This window comes from Grus americana, chromosome 3 (genome assembly GCF_028858705.1).
Source record: "Grus americana isolate bGruAme1 chromosome 3, bGruAme1.mat, whole genome shotgun sequence".
Lineage (NCBI taxonomy): Eukaryota > Metazoa > Chordata > Aves > Gruiformes > Gruidae > Grus > Grus americana.
The window spans coordinates 10,202,637-10,227,032 of record NC_072854.1 but is presented as its reverse complement, the minus strand read 5'-3'; the positions used below and the strand labels follow the sequence as shown (position 1 = coordinate 10,227,032).

At 36.5% G+C, this 24,396-nt stretch overlaps 1 protein-coding gene across 1 annotated transcript in view; it reads right to left on the bottom strand.

Moving 5' to 3' along the window:
* Positions 1–627: 627 nt before the first annotated feature.
* The window catches only part of APOB (apolipoprotein B), a 35,871-nt gene continuing 12,102 nt past the window's right edge, over positions 628–24,396 (bottom strand). The window contains exons 14-29 of the mRNA XM_054820703.1: positions 24,007–24,244; positions 23,296–23,472; positions 22,809–23,000; positions 21,864–22,031; positions 20,474–20,685; positions 19,773–19,955; positions 19,424–19,545; positions 18,584–18,794; positions 17,132–17,307; positions 16,817–17,004; positions 16,407–16,552; positions 14,520–14,896; positions 6,498–14,078; positions 5,593–5,707; positions 4,584–4,767; positions 628–3,480 (exon numbers count right to left, since the gene is read on the bottom strand). Coding sequence (XP_054676678.1) covers positions 1,654–3,480; positions 4,584–4,767; positions 5,593–5,707; positions 6,498–14,078; positions 14,520–14,896; positions 16,407–16,552; positions 16,817–17,004; positions 17,132–17,307; positions 18,584–18,794; positions 19,424–19,545; positions 19,773–19,955; positions 20,474–20,685; positions 21,864–22,031; positions 22,809–23,000; positions 23,296–23,472; positions 24,007–24,244 — 12,097 coding nt within the window. The 3' untranslated portion in view covers positions 628–1,653. The remainder of the gene's footprint in view (positions 3,481–4,583; positions 4,768–5,592; positions 5,708–6,497; positions 14,079–14,519; positions 14,897–16,406; positions 16,553–16,816; positions 17,005–17,131; positions 17,308–18,583; positions 18,795–19,423; positions 19,546–19,772; positions 19,956–20,473; positions 20,686–21,863; positions 22,032–22,808; positions 23,001–23,295; positions 23,473–24,006; positions 24,245–24,396) is intronic.

The following is a 24,396-nucleotide window of genomic DNA, read 5'->3' as shown; positions in this document are numbered from 1 at the left end:
CCTTGGGCAGGGTGACATATACAGATTAGTTCTATTCAGAATGAAAACTCCTTATTTTACAGTTTACAGGGGACTACTCCATTTCTTTGTCTGAGAATTATTGCTATATTTGTGATGTCTGAAAGCTCTAAAGAGAAAACAGATTTACCTTACTTTCTAAGAGATGCCCACTCTGCTGACAGCTAGATACTACTGTGCTTGTCGGATTCTGATTTTGGGGTTAATGGAGCTCATCTGAGAAAAATCATTACTGGCAGACTTACTTGGGTAATAATATTATCTGACAATAGGCGTATCAGCCCAGCTTGCTCTGAGATCTTGCTAGATCGGTGTGGAACAGCTGTGGCGGTGGGAGCATTATTGCTGCATAAGCTCAACATGGGCACTGGGCTCTCCCTTTTCCAGGACCTGAGCTACCGTCTCTGCATAGTGCTGCTCTGTGCTGTAAATACGTATCTACTGCCACAAAACTTATTCAGGTATTTGTAAACTGGTGTTCCATTGCTTCCTATGTGTAACCAATCATACCATGGACTGAAACCAGACTCTCTGTTTTCCCATTAATGAGCAAGCAAGAACCATATTACAGAGTGAATTGATTGTATCAAAACAGACATGTACACAGAATTTCCAGTGTCATTTGTTAAAGAGTTTATTCTCAAAGAGGTAACATTATTTCCGTCTGAGCATGCCTTGCTCAAGGACTACCTATATAGTATTCCAACAGCTGAAAATAAACCATAATGGGTCCACACATTTTCCACTCAAAAGTAGTCCTATTTTGTGAGTGAATTCTTCAACATTATTTAAATTCATCTTTAAATCGAGAATTCATTTCAATAAGGTCTAAGCTTCAGCCTAGGGGACTGAGGGGAAAACCTTTTGACTCCCGTCATGTTCAATGATGTCAGTGAAACTTTGACAGTTAACTAAACTCGCGATAAGTAAAAATTAGGCAATTCGATGTAAAACCAGAAATATCATAGGGAAACAGGTAAGAAAACCCTGTATTTCTGAATTGTATATTAGCCAGTAGAAAGCAAACACATCTAAAATTCTTGGCATAGTTTTGTGAAAACTGATACATGCATAAATTTATTTTTCTTAACAGAACAGTATTATTATCTGCAGTTTTCCAGGAATCATATTATTTCCATAATTCATTATTTTTTTCTTCATATTTTTGTACATACTCTTTCTCCCAAACTTATCTATGAAGGCATTTCTATGTTGAGAAATAGATGTTCTTCTAAGTTGTCCTTCAACTGGCTTATGAATGTGACCTTTACCTTAAAACCTGTTTATTCTGTTTTGCATAGCTTTTGTGACTATTTACAATATGTATTGCACATTATTGGCTTGATCCAACATATAGTGAAATCAAAACAAAGACTTCCCATTGTCCTTGACAACTGTTGGATTAAGCCGTACGGTCCAAGTAAAAGTAGCTGTAATGAATGACACAAAAATGTAATAAAGAACTCATTTATTGTCTTATTAAGCTTATTAAAATAACCTAGTGTAGATTATTCAGTTTTCATTTACAAATTCAAATTCAAACAGCATCTACCTGAAGCTCCAATATGCTGATTGCTGTTATTTTTAAATATATTGTGATACAAACTTATTACTTCTCCTCTTCTGCATGTCCATTCAGGTCTTCATGCGCTGCTGTATATTTTCCATAATCTGCTGAAGACTCAGTTGCTCAGTGGCAAGTTGTTCATCAATGAATCTTTGCATTTCTTCCCATTTCCTGGAGCCTTCCTCAATGCCTTGCTGAATCAGTGTGCGTGTTAGTTCCACTTTTTCTCTGAGTGCCTCTCTGCTTTTTTGGGGCATTTGGTAAATGGACTGCCAGTCAAATGGCTTGGGCACATCTATTCTAAGCTCTCCTTGACGAACAGCTATGTATGGCTTTATGCTCTCAGCTGTTATTTGCTCAAACCGACGAAGAATCTCTGAGATATATTGCAGAAATGCAGAGTAATTTTCGATAGTTAGATCAATTAACCTTTTGGCCTCACTGATTAGCTTTTCTTGGGAATGACTAAGCTGTTCATAGATCTCCTGGAGTTTTTCTTTGACTTGCTTGTTATGTTCATCGATTTTCCTCTTAGCAGCTGCAGACCAATATTGGATTTTTTCCTGAGCAGCAGATGAGAGCTCCATGACCTTCTGTTTTCCTTTTCCTTCAGCATCAGTTATAAGGTCATAATATTCCTGGCTGTAGTTTTCTACCAATTCTCTTACTTGGTCTGTCAGGCGTGTAACTGAGTCAGCAAGATCTGCAACATACTTGTTGTGCCAATCCACTACTGTATCTATTAGATTCTTCAGCCATCCCAGTACCTTGTCTTCCACTTCATAGTATTTCACTGACCATCCAAGTGTAGTTGGATCAAAATATTCCTCCCGCAATGCCTTTACATAGAGGAGCAGCTGGCGCAGCTTTTCTGAAAGGTCCTGGAACATCTTCTGGCTCAAACGTTTACATTGAGAAATGTATTTTTTAACATCTTCTGCCAAGGATCTCAGTTTCTGTGCATAATCTGAAGCCATTGCATCTTTGTACAGCTGTTGTGTTTGGATTTTGATGTCTTCAAAATTTTTGGATTGCCAGCTTCTCACCATTTCTTCTACCTTCTGAAAAACTTCTTGCACTACTAGTTTCAGTTGCTTAAGCCTTCCTGCAAAGTCAGCTTCCTGGAGAGTAGCAAATGTCTGCCTGATCTTTTCCTGCAAATGTTTCAGCATTTCTTTAATTTGATCAAGTACATTACGACCTCTAAGAATTGTTTCAGAAGCAGGAACTCTGACTTCCAGCTCATTGATAGCTGCAATCAAGGCATCAAAGTACTCCTGAAGTTTTGAAAGGCATAAATCAGCATTTTTTGCTACCTTCTCTGTAGTCATCTGGTATATTTCTTCACCAGTGTACTTGTCAGACAGCCCAGGGACCTGGAATTTTGTGGTCTTCAGGAATTCAATGGCTGAGTCAATTAGGTGTTTTATTCTCTTGTGATACTCTTCTATTAGGTCAATTGTAGCATCCAAAAGCTTTGCTTTCATTCTTTGATAGTCAAACTGTTCAGCTTGATCTGCTGCATGTTGATATAGCTGTTTAGCTTTGACCTTCATCTCTTGATATTTGCCAGAGGTCTCACTGGCAGCTGTGCGAAGCTGAGCATCTATTTGATCTATTTGTTTCACAGCAAATGTGTATGCTTTGTCAGCATTATTCTGCATGATATTCTTCATCCTTAAGGTGGCAGCACTAATTTCCAGTCCCATATGCTCCTTATGATACCGATTAACGTACCTATAGACTGCATTTGTCATTTTAGGTACTTTTTCTTTTAGACCCAACAGTAAGTCTTTGGCAGCATCCTCTTTCCAGTTGAATTTCATTTGAATTAGGTCAGGTTTCTTGAAGGATATCTCACTTTTTAATATGTCAATGTCTTTCTGAGGAGCAGACTGAAAACATAGAACAAGATAAGAAAAAGTTAGCTTGTATATTAAACAAATTTGATATTATTTAACAGTGTATTTCAACATTCTCATTTTGCATCTTGAATTTTATCATATATAGGAGAAATACCCTACAATTTTTTGCCTACTGTGTGTTTGCTCTCTTCTTGAAAGGTTATTTTGGAAGAAATTATATGTTATCAAGTCACTTTGTGCCTCTTCAAACAGAAGGACCAGAACATAACTTAGTCTCATCTTTTTTAAAAATTTGACTGCAAATGAGATTTTTCCTTCCTTTGTATTAAATGCCTATCATGTCTCATAAGGCATGTGAATTACTTGGGAAAATGAACCTTCAACTCTTTTTTAAAATCATTTAAAGTAAATTTAAAAAGCATTTTCTTTATATGAAAATATTAGAGGATTTCATTTTGTAATCATTTAAATCAATGACACAATTTAGAAAGTCATTAAAGATCCTTGAATGAGAATCAATTTAGATAAACAAATTTTCCAGTTTTCAGTAGTAAATAGTGAATTGTGAGTTGCTTGTGATTCCTAAATTGGTATATCATTTTGGAAGGTAAAATTTTAAGTTTGAAATTGTCATAACATGTCAATAATAATAGCATGTTTTGTTAGAAAATCTTGTAAGGTCTTTAATTCTTATAACGTATTGTGATATATTAATGGATTTAAAAAGACATTCTACAGATGGTCTGACTTCTTCCAGTGGCCTAATTCCTATAATGGACACTTTTGCAGTAATTATAAGTAGCCTGATGGGTATACATTAAACCTGATGGGTGACTTATGTGAAACTGGCTTTGTACTTTCTTCACTTTCAGTGGGTGTGTCTTCCCGATCATAGGAGAGGGCAAAATTAACTGTGTGGAGGACCTGAAACAGCCTCTTCACACAGATTCTACTTTTAGTATTGGAAAGGCAAGTGTAGGAAACAAAAACTTGAATTACTGATAATACACTTTTTCTTTGGACAAAGAGTGGTTAATTTATGTCTTAACATAAACATACACAAACTTTAAAGGGGAACTTTTCCTCTGAGCACACCCAACCTTTTTGCTTTTTATTGCTCATATCAAGCTTACCCGAGTTCGATAGTAAACTTTCGCCGTGAGAATGTCAGTGTCCATTTCAACGACATAGCCCAAGGTCCCAGCAGAGGGTGAAGATACTGAGCCGGATAAGCTCCTGTCAGTCCCTTGATAACGCACGTGAACGTCTGTAAAAGTTGGGCTGATGATGTCTAGTGATGCAGTGTTGTCCATGACTCTACAAGAGTGAATACACAGCTATGAAGGAATGCACAAACCACAAGCCCAATGCACTATGTTTAAATACAGTACCACCTATTATTTTATATATATATATGTATGTAAACAATGCTTTTGTCATCAAAAGAAAATGTAGGGTTTTACTATCCACATTTCTTAGGATTTATCCTAACACATTCACAACTTCCTGTCACTTCAATTTTCCTGTTTTAGTTAAAACTATATTAAGCTCTGTTGAGACTTTTCATTAAATTAGGGCAGTGCAACAAAACCTGCAGCTGTGCCACTGTCAGCTTTATGCAGACTTCTACAAGCTGACTGCAATTTTTTCCACCAACATAAGTACAGGCAGTATTTTTTAATTGCATTTGTACTTGCCTTCATAGACTCTGTCCCTTGGATATGTCAACACAACACTTGCAGATCAAAACGGGAAGTTAGATGGTCAGCTCTAATCCCTAGTATGGGTACTTGTGAATAAAAGTTACTCTTTAATGGCTTGTGGTGACTGAGAGATCCAGTGGGAAAAAACCCGAACTATGTTGATGGTCAGATCTAGAACTGCTCTGATTATAAAATACTGTGTTTATATCTCAGCAGTTTTTTGAAATGGGGCTGCTGAGAACAGGTATTCTAGAAATGCCAAGAGGGAACAGCTTTCCAGCTATTCCCAGAGGGAAAAAGGCACAGACGATAATGACAGGGTAGCTACACAGGTTCTTATTAATTACAGCAAAGCACTCCAGGGCATTAGAGGTAAAGCAACAGTACATCATTGGCAATTTGGTGTAATATAAATTATATTATTAAAGCAAATTTTTACCTAATTCCTGAAACAGTAAGATCTTCCTTGTAGTTTGCGCTCATGTCACGATGTGAAAAGCTACCAGTTGTCTTCATAACAAACATGCCTTCTTCATATTTGTAGTTTGAAACAACTGTGAAACAGATTTCAAATGTGTCTATTTCCAGAAATTACCAGCAAACAACACAAAAAAAATACCCAGTTCTATGTTAGATGGCCAGTTGTGGGGTGTTTCTGTAGTATGTAAAATTATGCATCGAGAAACTGAATGCCCATAATGGCCCAAATAAAAAGATATGAAAATATTTGTTCAACTGGAGTATTTTAAAATTCATTTTTTCTCTATATTTAGAACAACATGGATAAAACATTTTGCATTCATACAGATCATAAATGGTGATTCTAATTTCTTGAAAGGTAGAATTTTATTATGATGTATATTTTTAGTATTATTATAGAGTCTAGAACTCAATGCTATATGGGATTCTAGAATTTTCTGAGTTGAAATAATTTTTGAAGTAGAATATGCTTATTTCCTAAGGAAAAAGGTATTTATCTGAACTGAACCAGATAAAATATAAGCCTGTCTTCTCTCCTTTACATGTATTATTGTAAGTAATGGGGGAATGTTATGTTGTTCACATGTTAAAGTAAGGAACTGCTACACAGAAAAGAGATCTTTTCCGTTTTTTTCACAGTATGCCATTAGTTATACATATATCTAGTCATTAGCCTTCAGGGTGACTGACTGAGACTCTGATAATTTATGAAAAAATGCTGCTGATGATAAAAAAAGCATAATCTAATGTCAGTTCTAAATAGCAACATCTTCATATTCAAAGACTTGGTAGAAAAAAAATCTGAAGAAAACTGTATAGAGTATTTCCCCCAAAATTGTGGCATACAGAATTTTAATGTCTTACCATTCAAGTCATATTCCAGGAACTGCAATGTTGAGCTGCAGGTAGAGTCAATGGACTGTTCAAAAGAGTCCTTTTTGTTGGTTAAGTCTGTTGTCCAGGTGACGTTGTACAAAGGGGAAGCAACTTTGAAAGATCCAGTCAAGGCACCAAATGATGGGATGTAAATTCCAGCAGGCAAGGATATTTTGAGAGGGGGGATCTCAATTTTCTGTTCAGGGATTGTAATTGTAGGCAGATCAAAATCTGCAATTTTATTAGCTACTTCATCCAGATCTACATGGAAACTGCCAAGAGAAATACTCTTTGGAAGAGTGAATTGAGACACAGTTATTTGGTATTCAGGTATTGTCACCTCAAAATATGGTATTTTATATTCTTCTAATGTAATATAATCAGCTCCTACATCCACTTTGGGGAATCTTAATTTTGGCAGTGTGGGTAAATTGACATCAAATGGCATTGTGTTTAGCGTCTGTGGAATTTTTATGTTGCGCAAGTCAATGGTGTATGCTGGGACCTGGAGAGTGGTGAAAGGAACTCTGAACTCTGGAGTGCTGAGAACAGGGCTTGGAGCCTTTAGATGTAACTCAGGAATGCTGAAAGAGAAGCCATCGGTCAGCTTATTCACAGGTATGGGGAAAAAGTAACCATCTTCACTCTTTGTGTACACGAGCGATGCTGAACCATTTAGGTATTGTTTTCTGTCAGCACTGGTAGTGACATCCAACTTCAAGATATCCCATAAGGTTTTCTCAGAAATGGGACACTTTATGTTTTTGAGGAAGTCCATGTATCCTTCCAAAGATCCAGAAATATCAAACTTTGCCTTTGATTTTTCATTTGATAACTGCATATCATGACTGAGAGATAATGACTGAATTTGGCCTTCACCCTTCCAGCGAACTTTCTGGTTTGCAGTACTGATTTTCACTACAACAATTTGATTAACTGAGGCTGTGTCCAGGAAGGAATTTGGCTGAGTGGCTTGAATCTGAAGATCTGCTGATATACCCCAAGGAGCCAGCTCTAAGGTTGCTTTGCACCTCTGAGCCCCCGTTGTTGTGAAAAGAGGTGTATATCGCGCATAGTTCTTCCCATTGTGCTCCCAGACTGCATAAACACGACGGGTAGATGCTTCAACTGCAAGTATTTCTTTCATTTCACTGTTCCAGAGTCCATCTGCTTTGGAGTGGGCCTCAAGCTTGAGAGATGACCGAGCTCCATTAGCATTCAGATAGGTGTTTGCCTCATGGTCTAGACTTCCAGAAAATGCATTTCCAGTGTAAAATACTCCATCAATGTTCCCATTTGTAGAAGTTTCTACTGATATGTAAGATGTCAGGCTCTCTAAAGCAAGTTTGTGAGCAATTCCTCCCTTAGCACTAGTGCCATATTTAGGAGCATTAAAATCATACATTAACTTTAGCCCTGAGGAAAGAGTGGGTTTAGACTTAGTGTTTCCAGAAAGTTCTTGGCTGAAATTCATTTTTAAAACTGTTGTGTTGATTTCTGCATTTGTTGCCACTGAAGCTTCCATGTTCCTTTTTGTGAAACTAATAGTGCTGTCATGATTTCCTCCTAGAAATTTGTTATTACTCAGGGACAATGCTGTGGCCAGCTTCAGTCCCCTTTTTCTTGTCAAACTTGTTGAACCATCCAGCTTAAATTGCAGTGCATCAATGACAGAAGAGGATGAGACACTGAGTTGCCCAGCAATATCTGACTGATTGAACAGCCCGGCATTTGCAGTTAAAGTGATCACACTGGATTTAAATGAGAAGTCGTAAGTAATGTTTCCCATGGCAGGAATTAAGATGTGGTTTGATGGGCTGTTGATTCTGAATCTAGGAAGCTTAAGAGTGCGTAGATCCTGTGGGACATGAAGAACTGGAAGCTCCAGAGAAGGTAAGACTAGTGTGTAAGATGGTACTGAAAAGCCAATAAATGGGACTGTGAATCCTGTTGTGCTAATTTCTTTTGGGAGCATGTAACCAAAGGCTGGCATCTCAGCAGTAAAAGGAGAAACCTCAATATTTACAATTGGAATGGTGTATCCTGGAATCCTGAAGGTCCGTGGTAGTTTGTTCAGTGATGTCTGTATTTTGTATTTGTCAAATTTTGTCTTGGCTTCATTGTATGACTTTGTGAGAAAATCTAAAGCAGTGTTTCTTCCTCTCTCAAAATACTTGTTGAAGAAAGTGATGTATTTATTAAGTGCTTCATGCACTGTTGCTAAAGGAAGTGGGATTACATGCATGTCTTTGTTTTTCTCATACCGAGCATTCAAATTTAAATCAAAGGATTGTCTTGTTGTCTTCAATAAATCTTTCAGGCCTATCTGTTCCCACAGTGAATAATCTCTTAGCTGAGGAGTTTTAATTCCAGTGTAGGGAACCTGAAGCTGAGGAATTGTTAAAGGAATATTTAGGAAGTCCAGGTTGGCATCTCCATTCATTTCAACATGAGCTTCAATTCTGTCATCATTGTTGCCAGCAGACATATTATGGGAATATCTGTACTGATTGAACCTGCCGGTAGCTTGCCAGCTGACCTGCTGAACAGAGGAACTGAGTGCAAACCCATAGTTATTCAGGAAGTCAATTTTGCCAGTCAGTTTCATTGGGAAGCTGATTTTCACGTTTCCTTCGTTGTTTGTTAATAGACGAATTTCAAAAGGCTGTGCCAAGAAGGAAATCTCATTATTTACAGTTCCAGCAATCCGTCCATTGAGCCGAGCATTGTGAGAGCCTGTTAATTCCACTTTCATTCCTCCAAGCTGTCCTGTGCCTTTTACATTCAGAATGCTACGTCCCACACGTTGTGACTCAATTTCAGACTGAATCTGAAGTGTTGCATAATTTAGGAAACCACATTCATATCTCATGGCTTGGTTGACTTTCAGATACTTATCATTTATTCTGTTGTTGGCAGAAAATGTAATAATGGGGCCCTCAACTCTGAAAGTGGCATGTGAATCATGAGTGCCTTCATCGGAGAAATTAGGAGAAGTCCATTTCCAGTTTCCTTTACCAGTGGAGGTAAATGATATGTGTCCTGCTTCTACCTCTGTTGTAATATTATTGACCAGATCAGCCTGGCTAGAGAAATCAGCTTGTGGAATATTCAGTCTGTGGGAATATGCCGTTCCACTCTGCATCCAAATTTTTCTTTGCAGCTTGACCATTAAATTATTCTGTAGTTCTATTGAATTCTTTGTTGTATATAAGTTTGCTCTAGTTTCAGCTTCACCTTCAACCGAAGTCCCTAAAAATATCAGTTCATTGGTGTGATCAACTTTAAGGAACCTGTGGTTGACCTTCATGGAATTTTTAAGGTTCAGCTGCTTCATCTCAGGGGCCAAGAGACGTGAATCTGCAATAACACTAAAAACTAGGAAATCTAATTTGGACGTTGTTTGAGCTGAAAGAGAGGTCACAAATTCTGGACTGTTTGCAGATGTTGTAGTATTATGAACCTCAGCTTGTGCAGACAGTGTAAAGAATGGAGAGGTGACTCTGAAAGCACCAGACAATTTTCCAAATGTAGGGACAGTCACAGTATGTGGGATACGTGGAAGCTGGAACTCTGGTATCTTCATGTTAGGAATCTGGAACTCATTTAGATTTAGCTTTGGCACCAATAATTCTGGTATTTGAAACTGTGGCATTTGTATTTCTGGGAAAGAAATGTCAGAAAAAGGCATATCTCTCATCTTTAGGTCTTTAAAATACAAATCAATTGCTGGCAACTGAAATTCACCAAACATGAGTTTGTCTATTGTTCTCACAATCTGAAGTTTAATCTCATTCAAATCAATTGTGTAGGAAGGAACTTTAAAGGTATTTAGAACTGTAAATTCTGGGGTAGTAAATTTCATTGGGATTTTCATGTCCTTTAATCTCTTAATATTTACCTCATAGGAGGGGATATGCAGATCAGTCAGTGGAACAGTGAAGTCTGGTGTTCGAAATGTTGCTTCCCGAAGACTTCGGAGACTAACCTCAAAGGCAGGTATAGTGACTATAACAGTTGTGATTTCAGGGACTTTAAATCCTGTTTCAACAAACTGGTTTAAATTTTCAGCCCAATTTTTTAGATCATACTTTTCAGCCAAAGTAACGATTTTCTTAAAAGCTATGTTCCACTGCTCAGAAATGTATATGACAACAGAATTGTAGAATTGGCTTATCTTCTGAAGATACCACTGGAATTCCTGGGAAATATCCATTTCAGAAATCCTCTCTCGCAGGTCTTCCAGATGTTCATTTACCTTGGCTTTCAGATTAGCAAATGTTGTTGAGTTTATGAGCTCCTTGAACCAGTTAATTATTGCAGCAAGTTTAGTGTCCCTTAGTTGTTCCATGTATTTTGAAATAACAGCTCTAAAATCTCTCACATACAGTTTCAGTGCTTCTGCTTTCTGTGGAAGTTCTAGATTTCTGAGTTCCTCATTTATTTTCTGGGTCACTTCTCGAATTTTGTTATTTGTGTCATCAACAAACTGGTTATAGTCAAAAGACTTGAGCTTTTTAATAACCATGTCAAGGAACTTGTTGACTTCCTTTATCATCATTTCATAATCAAAGGATTGTACTTTCTTGATAGCATCATCAATAAAAGCAACAACTTTATCAAAGCATGACTTCACATCAATCTTTTTCAGGTAGATGGTCAGTTTCTGGATGGTTTCTTTTATTCTGTACTGGTTAAGCAGTTCTATCATTCTGTCCATTAAAAAATATACCTGTTTATCAATTTCATATTTTACAATCAGTTTGTGCACATGACCTCGGAAAGCACTGATCTTCTCAGACACTTCATACTCCTCCATCCAATTTAGAATAAAGTCTTTGATTTGTTCAAGAACTTCATTAATTTTTTCAATTGGTAATGAACGCTTCAATTTTTCTAAAACTTCTTTAGCATCAAACGTTTTAATCTGCTGTTTCAAATTTTCTGCAATGCGTCTGACATCAATATTCTGAATCTGAATCTTGAGTTGTTCTAGGTTTTCCTGTATCCTAGATGTAATCCTGTATTCATCATCTACATTTTTAATCCAAGCCAAAGTGCTGCTTCCAATTTTGCTGGGAGAATACTGGCGAAAAAGAATTTGCAATTTTTGAATAGTGTCAACTACAGTGATTCTTATCTTATATTTGCTATCTAGAGCTGACATTGTTTCAACTATTCGGTCAAGAAGCTGTGCAATAAGTGCTTTAATGTCATACTGCTCATAATGATCTTTGATGTATTGCTCAATTTGTATCAGATAGACCTGCAGCTGAAACAGTATTTCTTGAAAATTGTGCATGGCTTTTTCCAGCATAATTTGGAGATCATCAGATGTTATTCTGTAGTCCTTTGTGAAAGCAATCAAGTTATTTTTCATGCTGCTAACTCTTCCTTTCATATCTAATTTGTCCATGTAATCATTAATGTGCTGTGGGAGTTTATCCAAAGTTGCCTTGTATTTTCTCATATGTTGTTCTATGTTAACGTTCTTCAGGTAAGTTTGTATGGCCTGCAGCGTGGATAGAATGGTGCCTCTGATTTGTTCAAAGTAAACTGGCAAATGTTCCAAGAATGGTAGGTTAATAACATGCATATCTTTATTTTTGTCATACTTCACAGAGCCAGAGATGCTGAATTCTTGAGGCTGTGACACACTGCCCCTGAGGCCCAATACATCAATTAAATTAACTTCTTCAGATGTGAATGGTAGTATGACTGACGTATCCATTACAGAGAGATCTGCTAAAGCTCTTCCACTTAGTTCCACACCAGTCTTTTCTGCATCATTGTAAGCACTGAGATCTTGTGAATATACATTATTGTTTAGCTGACTTTTCAATTTCCAAGCACTTGACTGCTCTGATGGAGTAAAAAGCATATGAACTTTGTTATCAAGCAGGGTAGTATATCTTCCTCTAGACTTCAAGCTGTGACTGGTAGATCCTCTGTAATCATGGGACAAAGTGAAAGCAAGAGGCTCTGCTTTAAACAGGAATTTGCTGTAAAGGTCTCCAGTGTGTTCACCCATAGCAATCAGCTTTCCGTTACCATTGGTATGTATGTCAGCAGTGATGGTAAATGGCGCCATAGTGGAACGCACAACATTGCTGAAACGGAGAGATTTGGAATCACAGTTTGTGTTCATAGTAACTGAGGAAGCAAGTCCTGCCACATTCAGATTAACTCTGTGACTCACTGCTGTGCCTTGAACATTTGCGACGGTATCTGTTTTAAAGTTTGCAGCTAGATCAGCATATGTAATGGTGTAGGTATGCCTTATTTCATCTGCTCCATAGGCTCCTCTGACATTGCCACCCAAGTTCAGCTTCAGAGGCTCGAGAAGCAGTTCTGCTTTGTTGGAAATTTCTGTTTTAGTGTATTTAATATTATTGCTTAGTTTAGCTGTAAGTGAGCTAGGTTGCAGTTGTAGGTCGAAAACATGCTTGTGGAACTTGTCAAAGCTGAAGCTGTTGTCTAACTTCGAAGCAAATGTTAAGGATAAGCCAGGAATATTCAAGTCATTTGTGTACTCCAACTTAATCTCTTTGAATGATCCTTGCAAATTATTTGAAAACTTGAGTCCTTCTCTATTAACTCTGAAGTTCAAAACATGTTTGTTGTCCATACCCAGAACTGTACTCTGATATTCACTTCCCAGCGTTATTTCCGTTAGGCTCACTCTTCCACCTAGATTGAATTTTGCATTGTTTTTACCATAGCGCCCAGAAGAGGATAGTGACATGGAGCCTCCAGCAGTATCAAGTTTGGCATTCATTTCACTCTGCATTGTCAGTGGACTAAACTGCACATTTGTGGTTGCGCTGCTGGCTAGACCATACTGATTTACATTGAGTGATGACTTATGTGCAGCTCGATTCCTTTGATCGGTCAGAGAGATATCAGTGTTGAAAACAAGATCCTGGGAATTGAGAGAACCTGCAAACAACGCATAATACTGGGTTTGCTTGTAAGTGGCTTGGTACTCAGATCGAAGTGCTGCCATCTTCTTTGACAAAATTAATTCGAGCTTATTGACACCTGCAATATGTCGATACCTCCCATTTGTTTCAGATGTCATTTTCAGCTGGCTGTTTTCATACTTCAGTGAAGCTGTGTTCTTTAATAGTCCACTTTGTACATCAGAAACTGAGGTAATGGAAAACAAATCATCACTGTATCTGCCAGATATCTGATTGGTAGCCTGAAGGTAAGAAGAATCCAACTTCAGATTTGATTTTCCTTCTAAAACCCGTCTCTTTTCATTGTATGAGCTTGAAAGAGTGTAAATGCTTCTTGCAAAGACCGAAGCTGCTTCCAGCTGTCCTTCCATCTTGATGTTATTGATATTCATGTTATTTGTCTTTTCAGAAACAATATCACCGGAAAATGAAAGCTGAGGACCCAGAGTACTAGATGCTGTAAGTGATATGGTGTAATTTGCAACTGGACTAGGTTCATAACTCTTTGTCTTGGCCAACTTAAAATCTGTTGTTAAGAGTCTGTGCTTTAGGTGATTTTCATATGCACAGGTGAATCCATGTCTATTATATGATGCTTCTCCAGAACCTGAAATAGGAAAAAGGACACAAAAGATAACAGTGTAATTTATAACTTTTTTCTTTAAGACTTTGTCTGATGTCATTAAGCTTTTATGTTACTGCTTGATTGCGGTCATACCTGCATACTTGATTTTGAAAACACTTGATTTGTCAGATACACAAGTGTTTATAGAATGATGCCTTCAGTTTTGAAGGACTTTTTCTTCAGTAGGGAATATCTAGGAAAATATGGACCTTAAAAGTCTTTATTGAATTAATCTGACTTCACCTTCAGTGCCTGAATAAACAAATTCACATATCTTTAAAAACAAAGAGAAAGTGATTTGAGATTATGCAACACCTTTCTTCAAATAAGCAACAGGAAAACGAATGTGCTGTACCTGATACATGGAAAATAAAGTCATCAAAATAGTTTTGCCAACATTGCAGTATTAGCACACATTCTTACCTTTCAAACTGTAGGAAAGTAGCTCAAAAACTGAATCAGCGTTTGTGGTATAAGTAGTTCTTATGCTGGATGCTTTCTCTGTGGTGGTATTAGCCAAAGTGTATGCTGCTGTCCAGTTGTAATAGTTGCTGTACACGTTAGCGGAGAGCTCTAAAGTGCCAAATAAAGGCACACGAACAGGATAAGATTCCGGAACAGTAAATGTCGGGATTCTGTATTCCTGAGATGGCACACTTATTCCCATTGACTCCATTACCAGAGGAGGTGTTTTAACGGTCTGTGGCATCCTTATGTCATGGGATGATCTTCCACCAAATGGCAACGGGATATTAATTAGAAAACTGTTTTTATTCAAGCTGTATCTGATCCGGCCTTCACTAGAAAACAAAAGCAACTCTATTAAAACCTGTAAGTCCATGATAGATGTACAGAAATTTCCATGATTCCTACTATTCCCATGATTCTGAGCTTACTTACATGCTTATATCAATGTCTTGGCTTTAGGTTTAGAGAGAAATGTAATGATCATCTATTATTACCAGCATTTTTGAAGCACTCATCTATCAGAATTTACCGAAAGCACCTTCAATATCAGTGAATTCTGTCAATGTTTTTCCCCTTATTTCATAATCAGGGAGACTGATAGGTCAAGCAGTCCAGAACACATTCTTTCTGTAAGACCTTGCGTTAGAATTCAAAGGTTCCTGACTCTTTGTTCAGAGCTTAACTAATTTTAGCTCACGTGTGGAGAGTGTCATTCAAGGGGGTAAATACACAACTGTTAGGAATCTTGCATTTGATTTTCTACTCTAAATCTGCTTTATAAACATTCACTAAAAGAGGTATTGGCATGAAAATGATCCTCAAAATGAAGGAATTTGAATGAAAATAGCTGACATATAGGAAAAAATAATTCCTCCAGAACCACTTGTGTAATGTGTCATGCTGAGTACCTGAAAAAGGTGACTATATTCTTCTTCTAAAAAGTGAGGTATTCTTATAGAAATGCATGAAAAGTCTTATTAGCATTAGAAGTTACAAGAACGTAAATTATCAAGAATTTATCTTTCTGATTATAAGCATTTCAAAAGTTTCATCCAAATATTCAGCATTTATTTTATTCTGAATAAAAATAAATACAAATCTACCATGTGACCAAGAGCTAGGACTGAAAAAAATGAATTGTCAGCTGAAAAGTTTGTGGGGAAAAAGTGTAATTATGAAAAGGCAAAACAGGAGGAAATGCTGCCTTAATCTGTGCATGAACAATAAGCTGGCAAAGATGCTTTTCTTGTTTGCCTAATTGATCTTTCATATTACAAAATCTTCTTTTTACACTTAGAGATACATCCTAAGATGAAAATTAAGGAAATATTTAAAAACGTGTTCCTTTGCATCAAGTGGTTAAAAAACCAATATCACACAGCAGTAGAAATTCCTATTATTATTATTCTAATATGCACTGCTGATAAGAACATAGGTGAAAAATCAGTTTTTTCATTACTGATACTTAGCTTAGGAACACAATGGAAGCGATAGAGATGTGTGTCATTAACATACAGTTTCATATTACCACAGTGAAAGATAGTGCATGGAAAACCAGCACTAAGAGAGATAAATTCAAGACTGTTCTCCATCTGATTTTGTAATCCAATCTTACACTAGCTTCTGCTGTCCTTTACATTCATTTCAGCCATCAATATTTCCCTAGCTCCTGGGAAAACTATGCAGGCATGTTTCTATCATCACAGTGGTAGCTGTGGGTGTATTCTGAAGACACTACCAAGCAACACTGTTCCTTGAATCCTTATGCATAAGGCAGAGCAGCAATGTGATATGAACACACATTTCAGTTTCCTGTCTGACTATCCCAGTTTCTCTCCCTACCTTTTCAGGAAAAGTTCTTCAGGAATGGTGATAACAGGGAGGTTAATTTTCTGAATGTTCAGTTCCTGCAGTCCACTTAGTTTGTCTTGCAGACTCTGGGCATAGGGGACATCTTTTGATGCCTTTTGCAGCCAGGTGTTGCTTGCCTGCAAAGAGGAGACAAGTTTTTCAAAGTAAATAACAAGTTTTAGGACTTCCCAGTAAGTTATCTGAAAGCCATTGTAACTACCCACATACTGAGCCCTAGGCATATGATAAAGTGACTGACTCCATCAAAGTTGGAAATATACATCTTATTCAATTTGATGAGACTTTTACAAGTAGTTCCCATTTTGGTTTCCATGGGGGAGGCAAAAATTCATCAGGGCTGTGTGGTCAAGCCGTAATATCTACTGTAAGTTGAAACATACCACAATAAATTGTGACACAATATGTCGCAGTGTCATATCTGTATGAGCCACTTTCCGATCCAGCAGTTCATTGGCATGCTTCTCTAAAGTTTTTGGGTAGTCTGAAAAGTCAACTGGGAAGCCAGAATATATTTTTTTCACAGCAGCACTGGCACCTGAATTCCACTCTAGCTCAACTTTCTCAGAATCTGAAAATCATAAATTTAAAAGAAAAGGATAAAATTAGTTATATTCTCTTTAGGGATATACTATAACTAATGTAACAAGATGTTTAAATTTATAGGTTGTACATGTGGATCATGTTTTTGCCCCTACCGTATCTGAGAATAACTCTTTCTGAAATTGAGTTTCCATGAGTTGTTGCAGCTGAGCTCATCTGAAGATATCCTTTGGTTGGTGAATAATTAACCAATGCTTCAGTGCTAAGCTCAGTTTGCAGGCGTGGAATGGACACGGTGCCTCTTACCATTGCCTCTTCCATTCCAGCATATCTGTGAAAGCAAAAAGTAAATATGAATATGAAATATTTCACTCTATTTTTTCACTAATGTTTCAGGAGCAATTTCACCATTTATATCTATAGTAAAGTCATAATAGGTGTTATAAAAAAAATAGATTGAATGAAACTTGTAAACTCTGTTCCAATTCAGTGAATGTTTTTGGCTTCTGCTGGTTACTTTGGGAAAACTGTGGTAAATTATTATAATGCTACTGCGCAGATACACACAATAATAATTCTGTATTAATTCCATAATACTGAAATGGATGGAAATATGTACCTGTCTTGGTGAAGTTGTACCTGAAGCGAATTCTGAACTCCTTACTCAAGCTGAATTCTCTACCAAAGGATACAGACTGTGGCTATGAATCACACAGAAACAAAACACTTGGCAAAATATATTATGCCACTGGGCTTAATTTTCCTTTATTCACATTTATTTTATATCTCTGTAACTTTGTTGACTTGAGCAAACTTCTAATATTATGTTAGTGCAAATGAAAGGGAATTGAGGTCCCTGACATCTGTCCAAAGCTCCCACTGATATCAGAGGCAATTCTGCATGAACAGCAAAGACAAAGACTCCCCAGGGCACCATCAAGATCACAGAATTCCATGGAAGATTGAGGTTTATTAAAGAATGTGATCAGCTCATTTCACTATGGGCTTGTGAGGCAGACAATTTTAGAAACCCTGGCAGGCTAAACATTTTTGTTAGCTCCCCTGTAGATGTTCCCGGAAATATTCTCATCGTGAAGCGTGGGAATTTTTACAGGAAGCTCTCAGTTATTTTTGGTTTTGTTGTTTATTGAGTGCCATTAGATTTCTTCATGGGGAGATGTAATAACTTTTTTTAGAGCCGAACATATCCAGTAAAAGAGAATACCTCTCTGAACAAACCTTGCCTTGTTTATATCCTTGGATTATCACACCTGCAATAACACTAGTACAATGTCATTCTTGTAATCATGTGTGTGCAAACATGGAAGAACTAGCTTAAGGAACTTGCAAGACAAATTATATATATACATATAGTAGGAAAGATCAGTTGATGTATTAGATGTATTTATTTGATGTATACGTGATGGATTACAAATAAAATACTTCAAGGTTTTAAAGAGTGTTTGAATGACAAGTTTATATGTCTCTCTATATAAGCAATTTCTCCAAAATGGGATAAAATTTCCCAAAATTTTCTACCTTCAATAAAACCTTCAGCTATCTTATTCAAAGGTTTCTGTAAAAGTCTAAATGGTTTTCTGAGTTACCTTATCTGGCCAGTAAGAGTAACTTCAGAAATCTTCTTGTTGTTAAAGTCTAAGACAAAGGTATATGCTTTCTTCCCAGGAATGGATTCATCGGTAATTCTGAAGTTTGTACCAAAGTCAACATCAACATCTGGAATGTGGACATCACTGGTCAAAATCTTTCTGTCTCTGTTGTACCTGAAGGTCAATGTGGCCTCATGCTGCTTTACACCTGGAAAATATAATGTACTTTGGTAATTCGCAACTATGGACTCTGTTTGGACTTTTCTTAAAAGGAGAATAAAAAAGAATCAAGTGGAAATTATATCACCCTGAAGATCTAATGCAATCTTTGATGAGTCTGAATCACAAACTGCGTCATCTTTTTTCTCCTCATCTTTTAAACCCATCATGGGCTGATCCACTAATCCCGTCACTTCTTTTGTTACATAAACTTGCCATCCCACAGATTCTCCCTTTGAAAAATTTGCTGTTTATGCAATTCTCAATTTGTATGCTTTACTTCCATATTTTGTCAGAAATGGTATTTTTCTCTTGCTTATACAGAACCCATTAACTTCTCTTCTTCCTTGCTTCCATTCACCATCATCGCATTTTATTTAAATCATGAGGAAGTATATTTGGGATAAAATAATCAGCCTCTGATCATGAAAAACTTGGACCGGGATTGCATCTATGAAATGAAATGTGAGTTAAAGTATTGGCCTGTTTGGGAGTGAAAATGGTATTCTATTTTATACTGTAAATAAGTATACTATGATTTATTCATACAAATCTTTTTCCAATTTAACGACACAGTTCAAAACTGAGCTAAACCATATTGCTTTTTCAGACTCTTACCTTCTGCCTGGACAGCAAACTTTAAGGTGTCTATCAGGTCATTTCCCTCTCTCTGCAGGTCATAGTTTGCACTTGCGGAGTATTCCTTCACTTCACCTGTGGACACTATTTCAACTTCAAATCTAAAGAAGGAGTAAACAAATGTCTTATAAATAACTATTTTGTCCATGACCACAAACAGAAGAAATCATACAGTTCTCAATAACTCTCTTTCTGAGCTGCTCCTGCTAGTCTGTTTTTAAAGATTTTTAAAGGTAAGCTTTATGTGAGAGTATAGTGTAGCTACTAAGCCCTAAGAGGGAAAGTTAGTTAACACAAAATCAACATATTTGAAGCTGATATGACTTACTTGGATTCTCCAGTCAAGGGATAATATGGAGCTGACTCTGTGGCACTGGCATTAGAGTACAATAATTTGGTGCAGAAATTTAGACCAGCAATGAAAGGCTTGCAAGAAGTCCAGGTTTCTCGGTTCTCTATCAGAGGTGGAATCTCTTCAGTTTTGGCTGGAGACACCAAATGTAGTGCATTGCTGGAACAGAAAAGTGAGTTCAGACGTTGTCCTATTAACAAGGTTACTTTCTGAATAAAAATCACTTATTAAGGTAGGGCCTTCATCAAATAATATTTGGTGGTTAAGCGATCAAGTTGTTTATTATTACAAGTATTATTACTGATAATTATAATTCTGTGTATTGAGCCATTTACCCTCTCTAAAATTGATTTAAGTAGTTCATTTAAATTCAGTCTAAGAATAGGTGTTGCTATTATAATAATTTTATGTGAAAGAAAATAAAATAATAGAAATAGTAAGTGTCATGTTGAAAATTTCAGAAAATAGTGACAAATCAAAGAATCTGTAAGCCTTGACTCCCAGTTGCCACTTATCTGGGCTATTTGCTTATCTTACAAAAGAAATTATCCCAGTTTTACAATGTCTGGGGTTTTTCTGAACTGAATATTTCTCCATGCCTGTGCTAGTCTCTCAATCCCATCACAAGAAGAACCAAGAAGGGAAGAACATAGCCTTGAAAGTTCAGTTCTCATTACCTGATACTGAAGAGCTTTGTTGGAGTCTTTGGAGCAGGAATGCTGAATTTCAGCTGTCCAGCTTTCACACTAACATGTGCTTCAATTCCAGACTCATGGAATATATTAGAATTCATCTCCACGCCACTTCTGGCAAATTCAGGCATGTTTATTCCCAGGTGTGTTACAAACTCAATTGCTACTGAAGGTTTAGCAATGAGTTCTGCTTGCATCTATTCAATAAAAACAAAATGGTGTATTTATTGGACCAACACACATCTTACTGGTTTTAGAAAACAGATGTTATAGGTAGGTTTTATATATTTGATTTTGCCATTCAAAAAATTTGATTCCAAAGTCACAAAAGCAGAGGCACCACAGAAGTGGTAACTGTAATGTAACAAATACAGCAAGATGATAACACCAAGGAACCTTATCTACTTTAACGTAAAAATACTTATGCTTCAGAAAGATTTTGTACATGGAGCTACTTCCATGTATTTTTAAATCTGAAGACAAGAGCCAGTTTTCCATTGTAAAAAAGAAAAAAAAAAAGAAGGCAATTTTCAAAAACAATGAGTAAACTATTTGACAAAAAAGAAATGGATCCAAGATTTGAGTTTCTCTAAACAGAAAACAGCTTATTTTCAAGCTTTTGGTTTGGCCATTACAGAAAGAATGGACAGAATGCAAAATTCTGGAAAAGATTCCAAACGTAACTAAAAGGCAACCAGCATGAAATTTGAGGACATTTTTTTTTTTATTTATTTTTACTTAAATCATGCATAGGGTGGAAAATTAAAAGTTTAAGCAAATTGAAACTATTTAGAAATTTATATAAAATATTGACTAAATTAGAGGAAAATACGTATTAAAACTGGAAAAAAGAATGGAAATATTTAAATTTTTTTATTTTAACTGGATGATTAATTTTCTGTCACATGATCCTTAATTGTTACAATTTTAAAATATTTCCTTTCAGATAAAAAAAAGGTTCATTTAACTCAATTTTTAATATTTCTTTTAATTGAAAATAAAAATTTTTACTTTGAATTGGCTACATCAACATTTTTTTAGTAACTAGTTTGAACAGCAAATTCATATGCTGCAGCTGTTGTACTATACTCATTTGAGAGCAGGGAGAGAGAAATAAACAGAGATTAAAAGGGTGATTAAAATACTTTCAATTCATAAATTTTATGATGTTGCATACATAATTTATTCTATGTATTACGTCTTACTTTAATGTCAATGCCATCCACAAATTAACTGGAGACCTCTAATAAGTAAGGGTTTTTTTTCATTTCAAGAGTATTTTGTAGTCTTTAAAATTCTTCTGGTGTTACAATTTTGTCGCTAAATGAGACTGTAGATTATTAGGAGGAGACAAAATACAGCTGTTAAGACTTACGCTTTTTTGATGAAGCTTCATAGCTACTTTGGCCCCAGGTGTTGCTATTCCAGACAAGGCAAACTTCAGTTGCAAACCTGCTCCAGTTGGGAGCTCAAACTCATTGTCCATAAACATGTAGTGGACAAATAAATCCCTGTCAACACCTTTTGAGATGGCTTGTGCAATCTGTGAATCAAACAAGGAAATGAACGCTAACAAATCTACACTTTGGAATACGTACATTTCATACTTTAAAAATTGAACAAGGAATGATCGTAACTGTATAATGGAAAAATTAATTTCATATGTAGTACAGAAACTAATTTCTACAGATTCCTTGCTTCAAAAAACGTACTACAGATTGTTTATCAAAATCTCAGCTTTAAACAAATACTAGCTTTTATCACCTGCCTTGATACACACAGATCATCTACCTTGACATACACGTACATAGGTGAATTGGTTAAGATAACATGTAACATACCAGCTTTCCCAAAGTCAATGGCAAAGCGGTTTTTTACTTCAATGAAAGAAGGGTTTTAATATTCCTAAACTGTAGTACATCTTCTTTTCTTTTTAACATGATGAATTATTGCTTAATATTAATAGATATTTTCATAATTAGAAATCTAGTAGTATAACATAATGGCCAACACTAAGATTTGGGGCAGTGTTCCAGTAGATATCTCAATCATACAATAAGATCTGAACCTTCCTTTTTTCCTTCCCCTCACTGATCTTCCAGGAGGACTCCACTTGGTTATTCAGGAGTCTTCATGGGTTTCTCAGAGTCCTTCAGACTAAATCTGGATCTTTTATTTTTAATAATTTTATTTTTATGCTGGTATCAATTATCCATTCTTTACATCATAGATAAACACAATCTAAATCTTAAAAAAAAACTTGTAGAAATAAAAAAAATATCCAAAATTAATAATACATATTGGTGCATCAGAAACATACCATTTCAGGAATAGTCTGAAGAGTTTTAATGCTCTTTAAAAGCATGCTTCCCAGCAATTTGAAATCATTGAGTTTCATGTACCCAAGTTCTTCTCCCAGGATTCTCAGATATGCTCTTCCTTCAGGAGCTTCCTTTTTGCCCAATTCTTTTATCAATTTTTCAAGGTTAAGCATTATTCCTTTCATGATATCCTGAAAATGCAGTCAGAGAGTAGTAAAACAGATTTATGAGAAATCTGCAAGACTACATATTTAAACAGTTACGTAGTGAATGTCAGCTAATCTGCACCTGCACTCCTTACAGATTTGTCTCCAAAGACTCCTCCCACATACAATTAAGAAAAAAACACTGCGAAATAGCATTAAGGATTTCTATTTTAGCCTGGCAGAAGAGGAGAAGGCTTATATATAGTAAAGAGGGAAGTGCTGCAATTATTGTGTAAAGACAGGAATGCCGTGCTGTTCTAAGTATGTTTTCAAGTTGTACCTGATCCTGCTTGTCATCCTGAGAGTAACCAAAATAGTCAAAAAGCGCCTTGGAAACCTGCTCTGGCACTCTGCCGTCAACCCAGTACAAGGCCTTGCTCGCGGTGTCTGGGAAAAATCCCTTTTCTCCAAACAAAGCTTCCAGTGTTGGTTCAAACCCCTTTCCATCCAAGCCAAGCTGAAATGAAGAGGACAATGCAATAACTGAGACAGTTTCCCCACTTCTTTGGAGCTTTACAACAAACAGCCTTTCTGGGGAACAAACAATGCATTTAAAGTGTATCCTACAAGTCTGTGATTCTTAAGGGAAGATATGGAATGCTAGGTCTTACAATTAATTTTATCTCTGCGGTGAGGTCCAACAAAAACCCTACACATAGGTTGTATCTCACTTAAAATCCACTATGAGTACTTCAGTGTGCCAGTAATGATTCATTAGCATGAAGTCAATTTGTTACAGATGGGTTCACTTTACCCTAGCTGAGGCCTTTAATAATTCCTTCCAGCCAGTGGCCAGTGACATCACATAACGGATGGCTTGCTCTAAAGCCCATTGAGATCAAATGAAAGTCTCCTTGTAAGCACAGTGATCTTTAGATTACTCCCAAAGCTTGTAAAAACAATACATTATTCAGAGAAAGTTGTTATAAACAAACAGAAATGGGAAAGAAAGTAGCTGAATGCTAGCGAAAGTTTTTGATAATTGTCGTACCTCAAAGATATCGCTTGGGCCAAATCCATACACGTTCAGGGTGGTTTTTAGCATAGTCTCTTTAGGAACATAGCTGTTTGGATCAAATACCACATTCCCCTCTACTTTGGCAGAGACGGGATCAACTCCAGGTACAGAAACTCTTCTGGAAATCTGATAATTTTGTGAGAATTTTCTGAAATCTTTGGCTGTTGGAACCTGGTTTCCTTTCAGAGCCTCTTCAACTTGCCTTTTTAGACTAGGAAAGAAGATAACAATGCAAATGTCATTAGTATAAATTCCAAAACCACATTTAGTCTTAGTTGAGGAATTTCTTGTGTCACGTGCAGACATTCATACAATTGAGGTGATTGTGAATGGCTAGCTTTCTGCACATACTAACAATCAAAA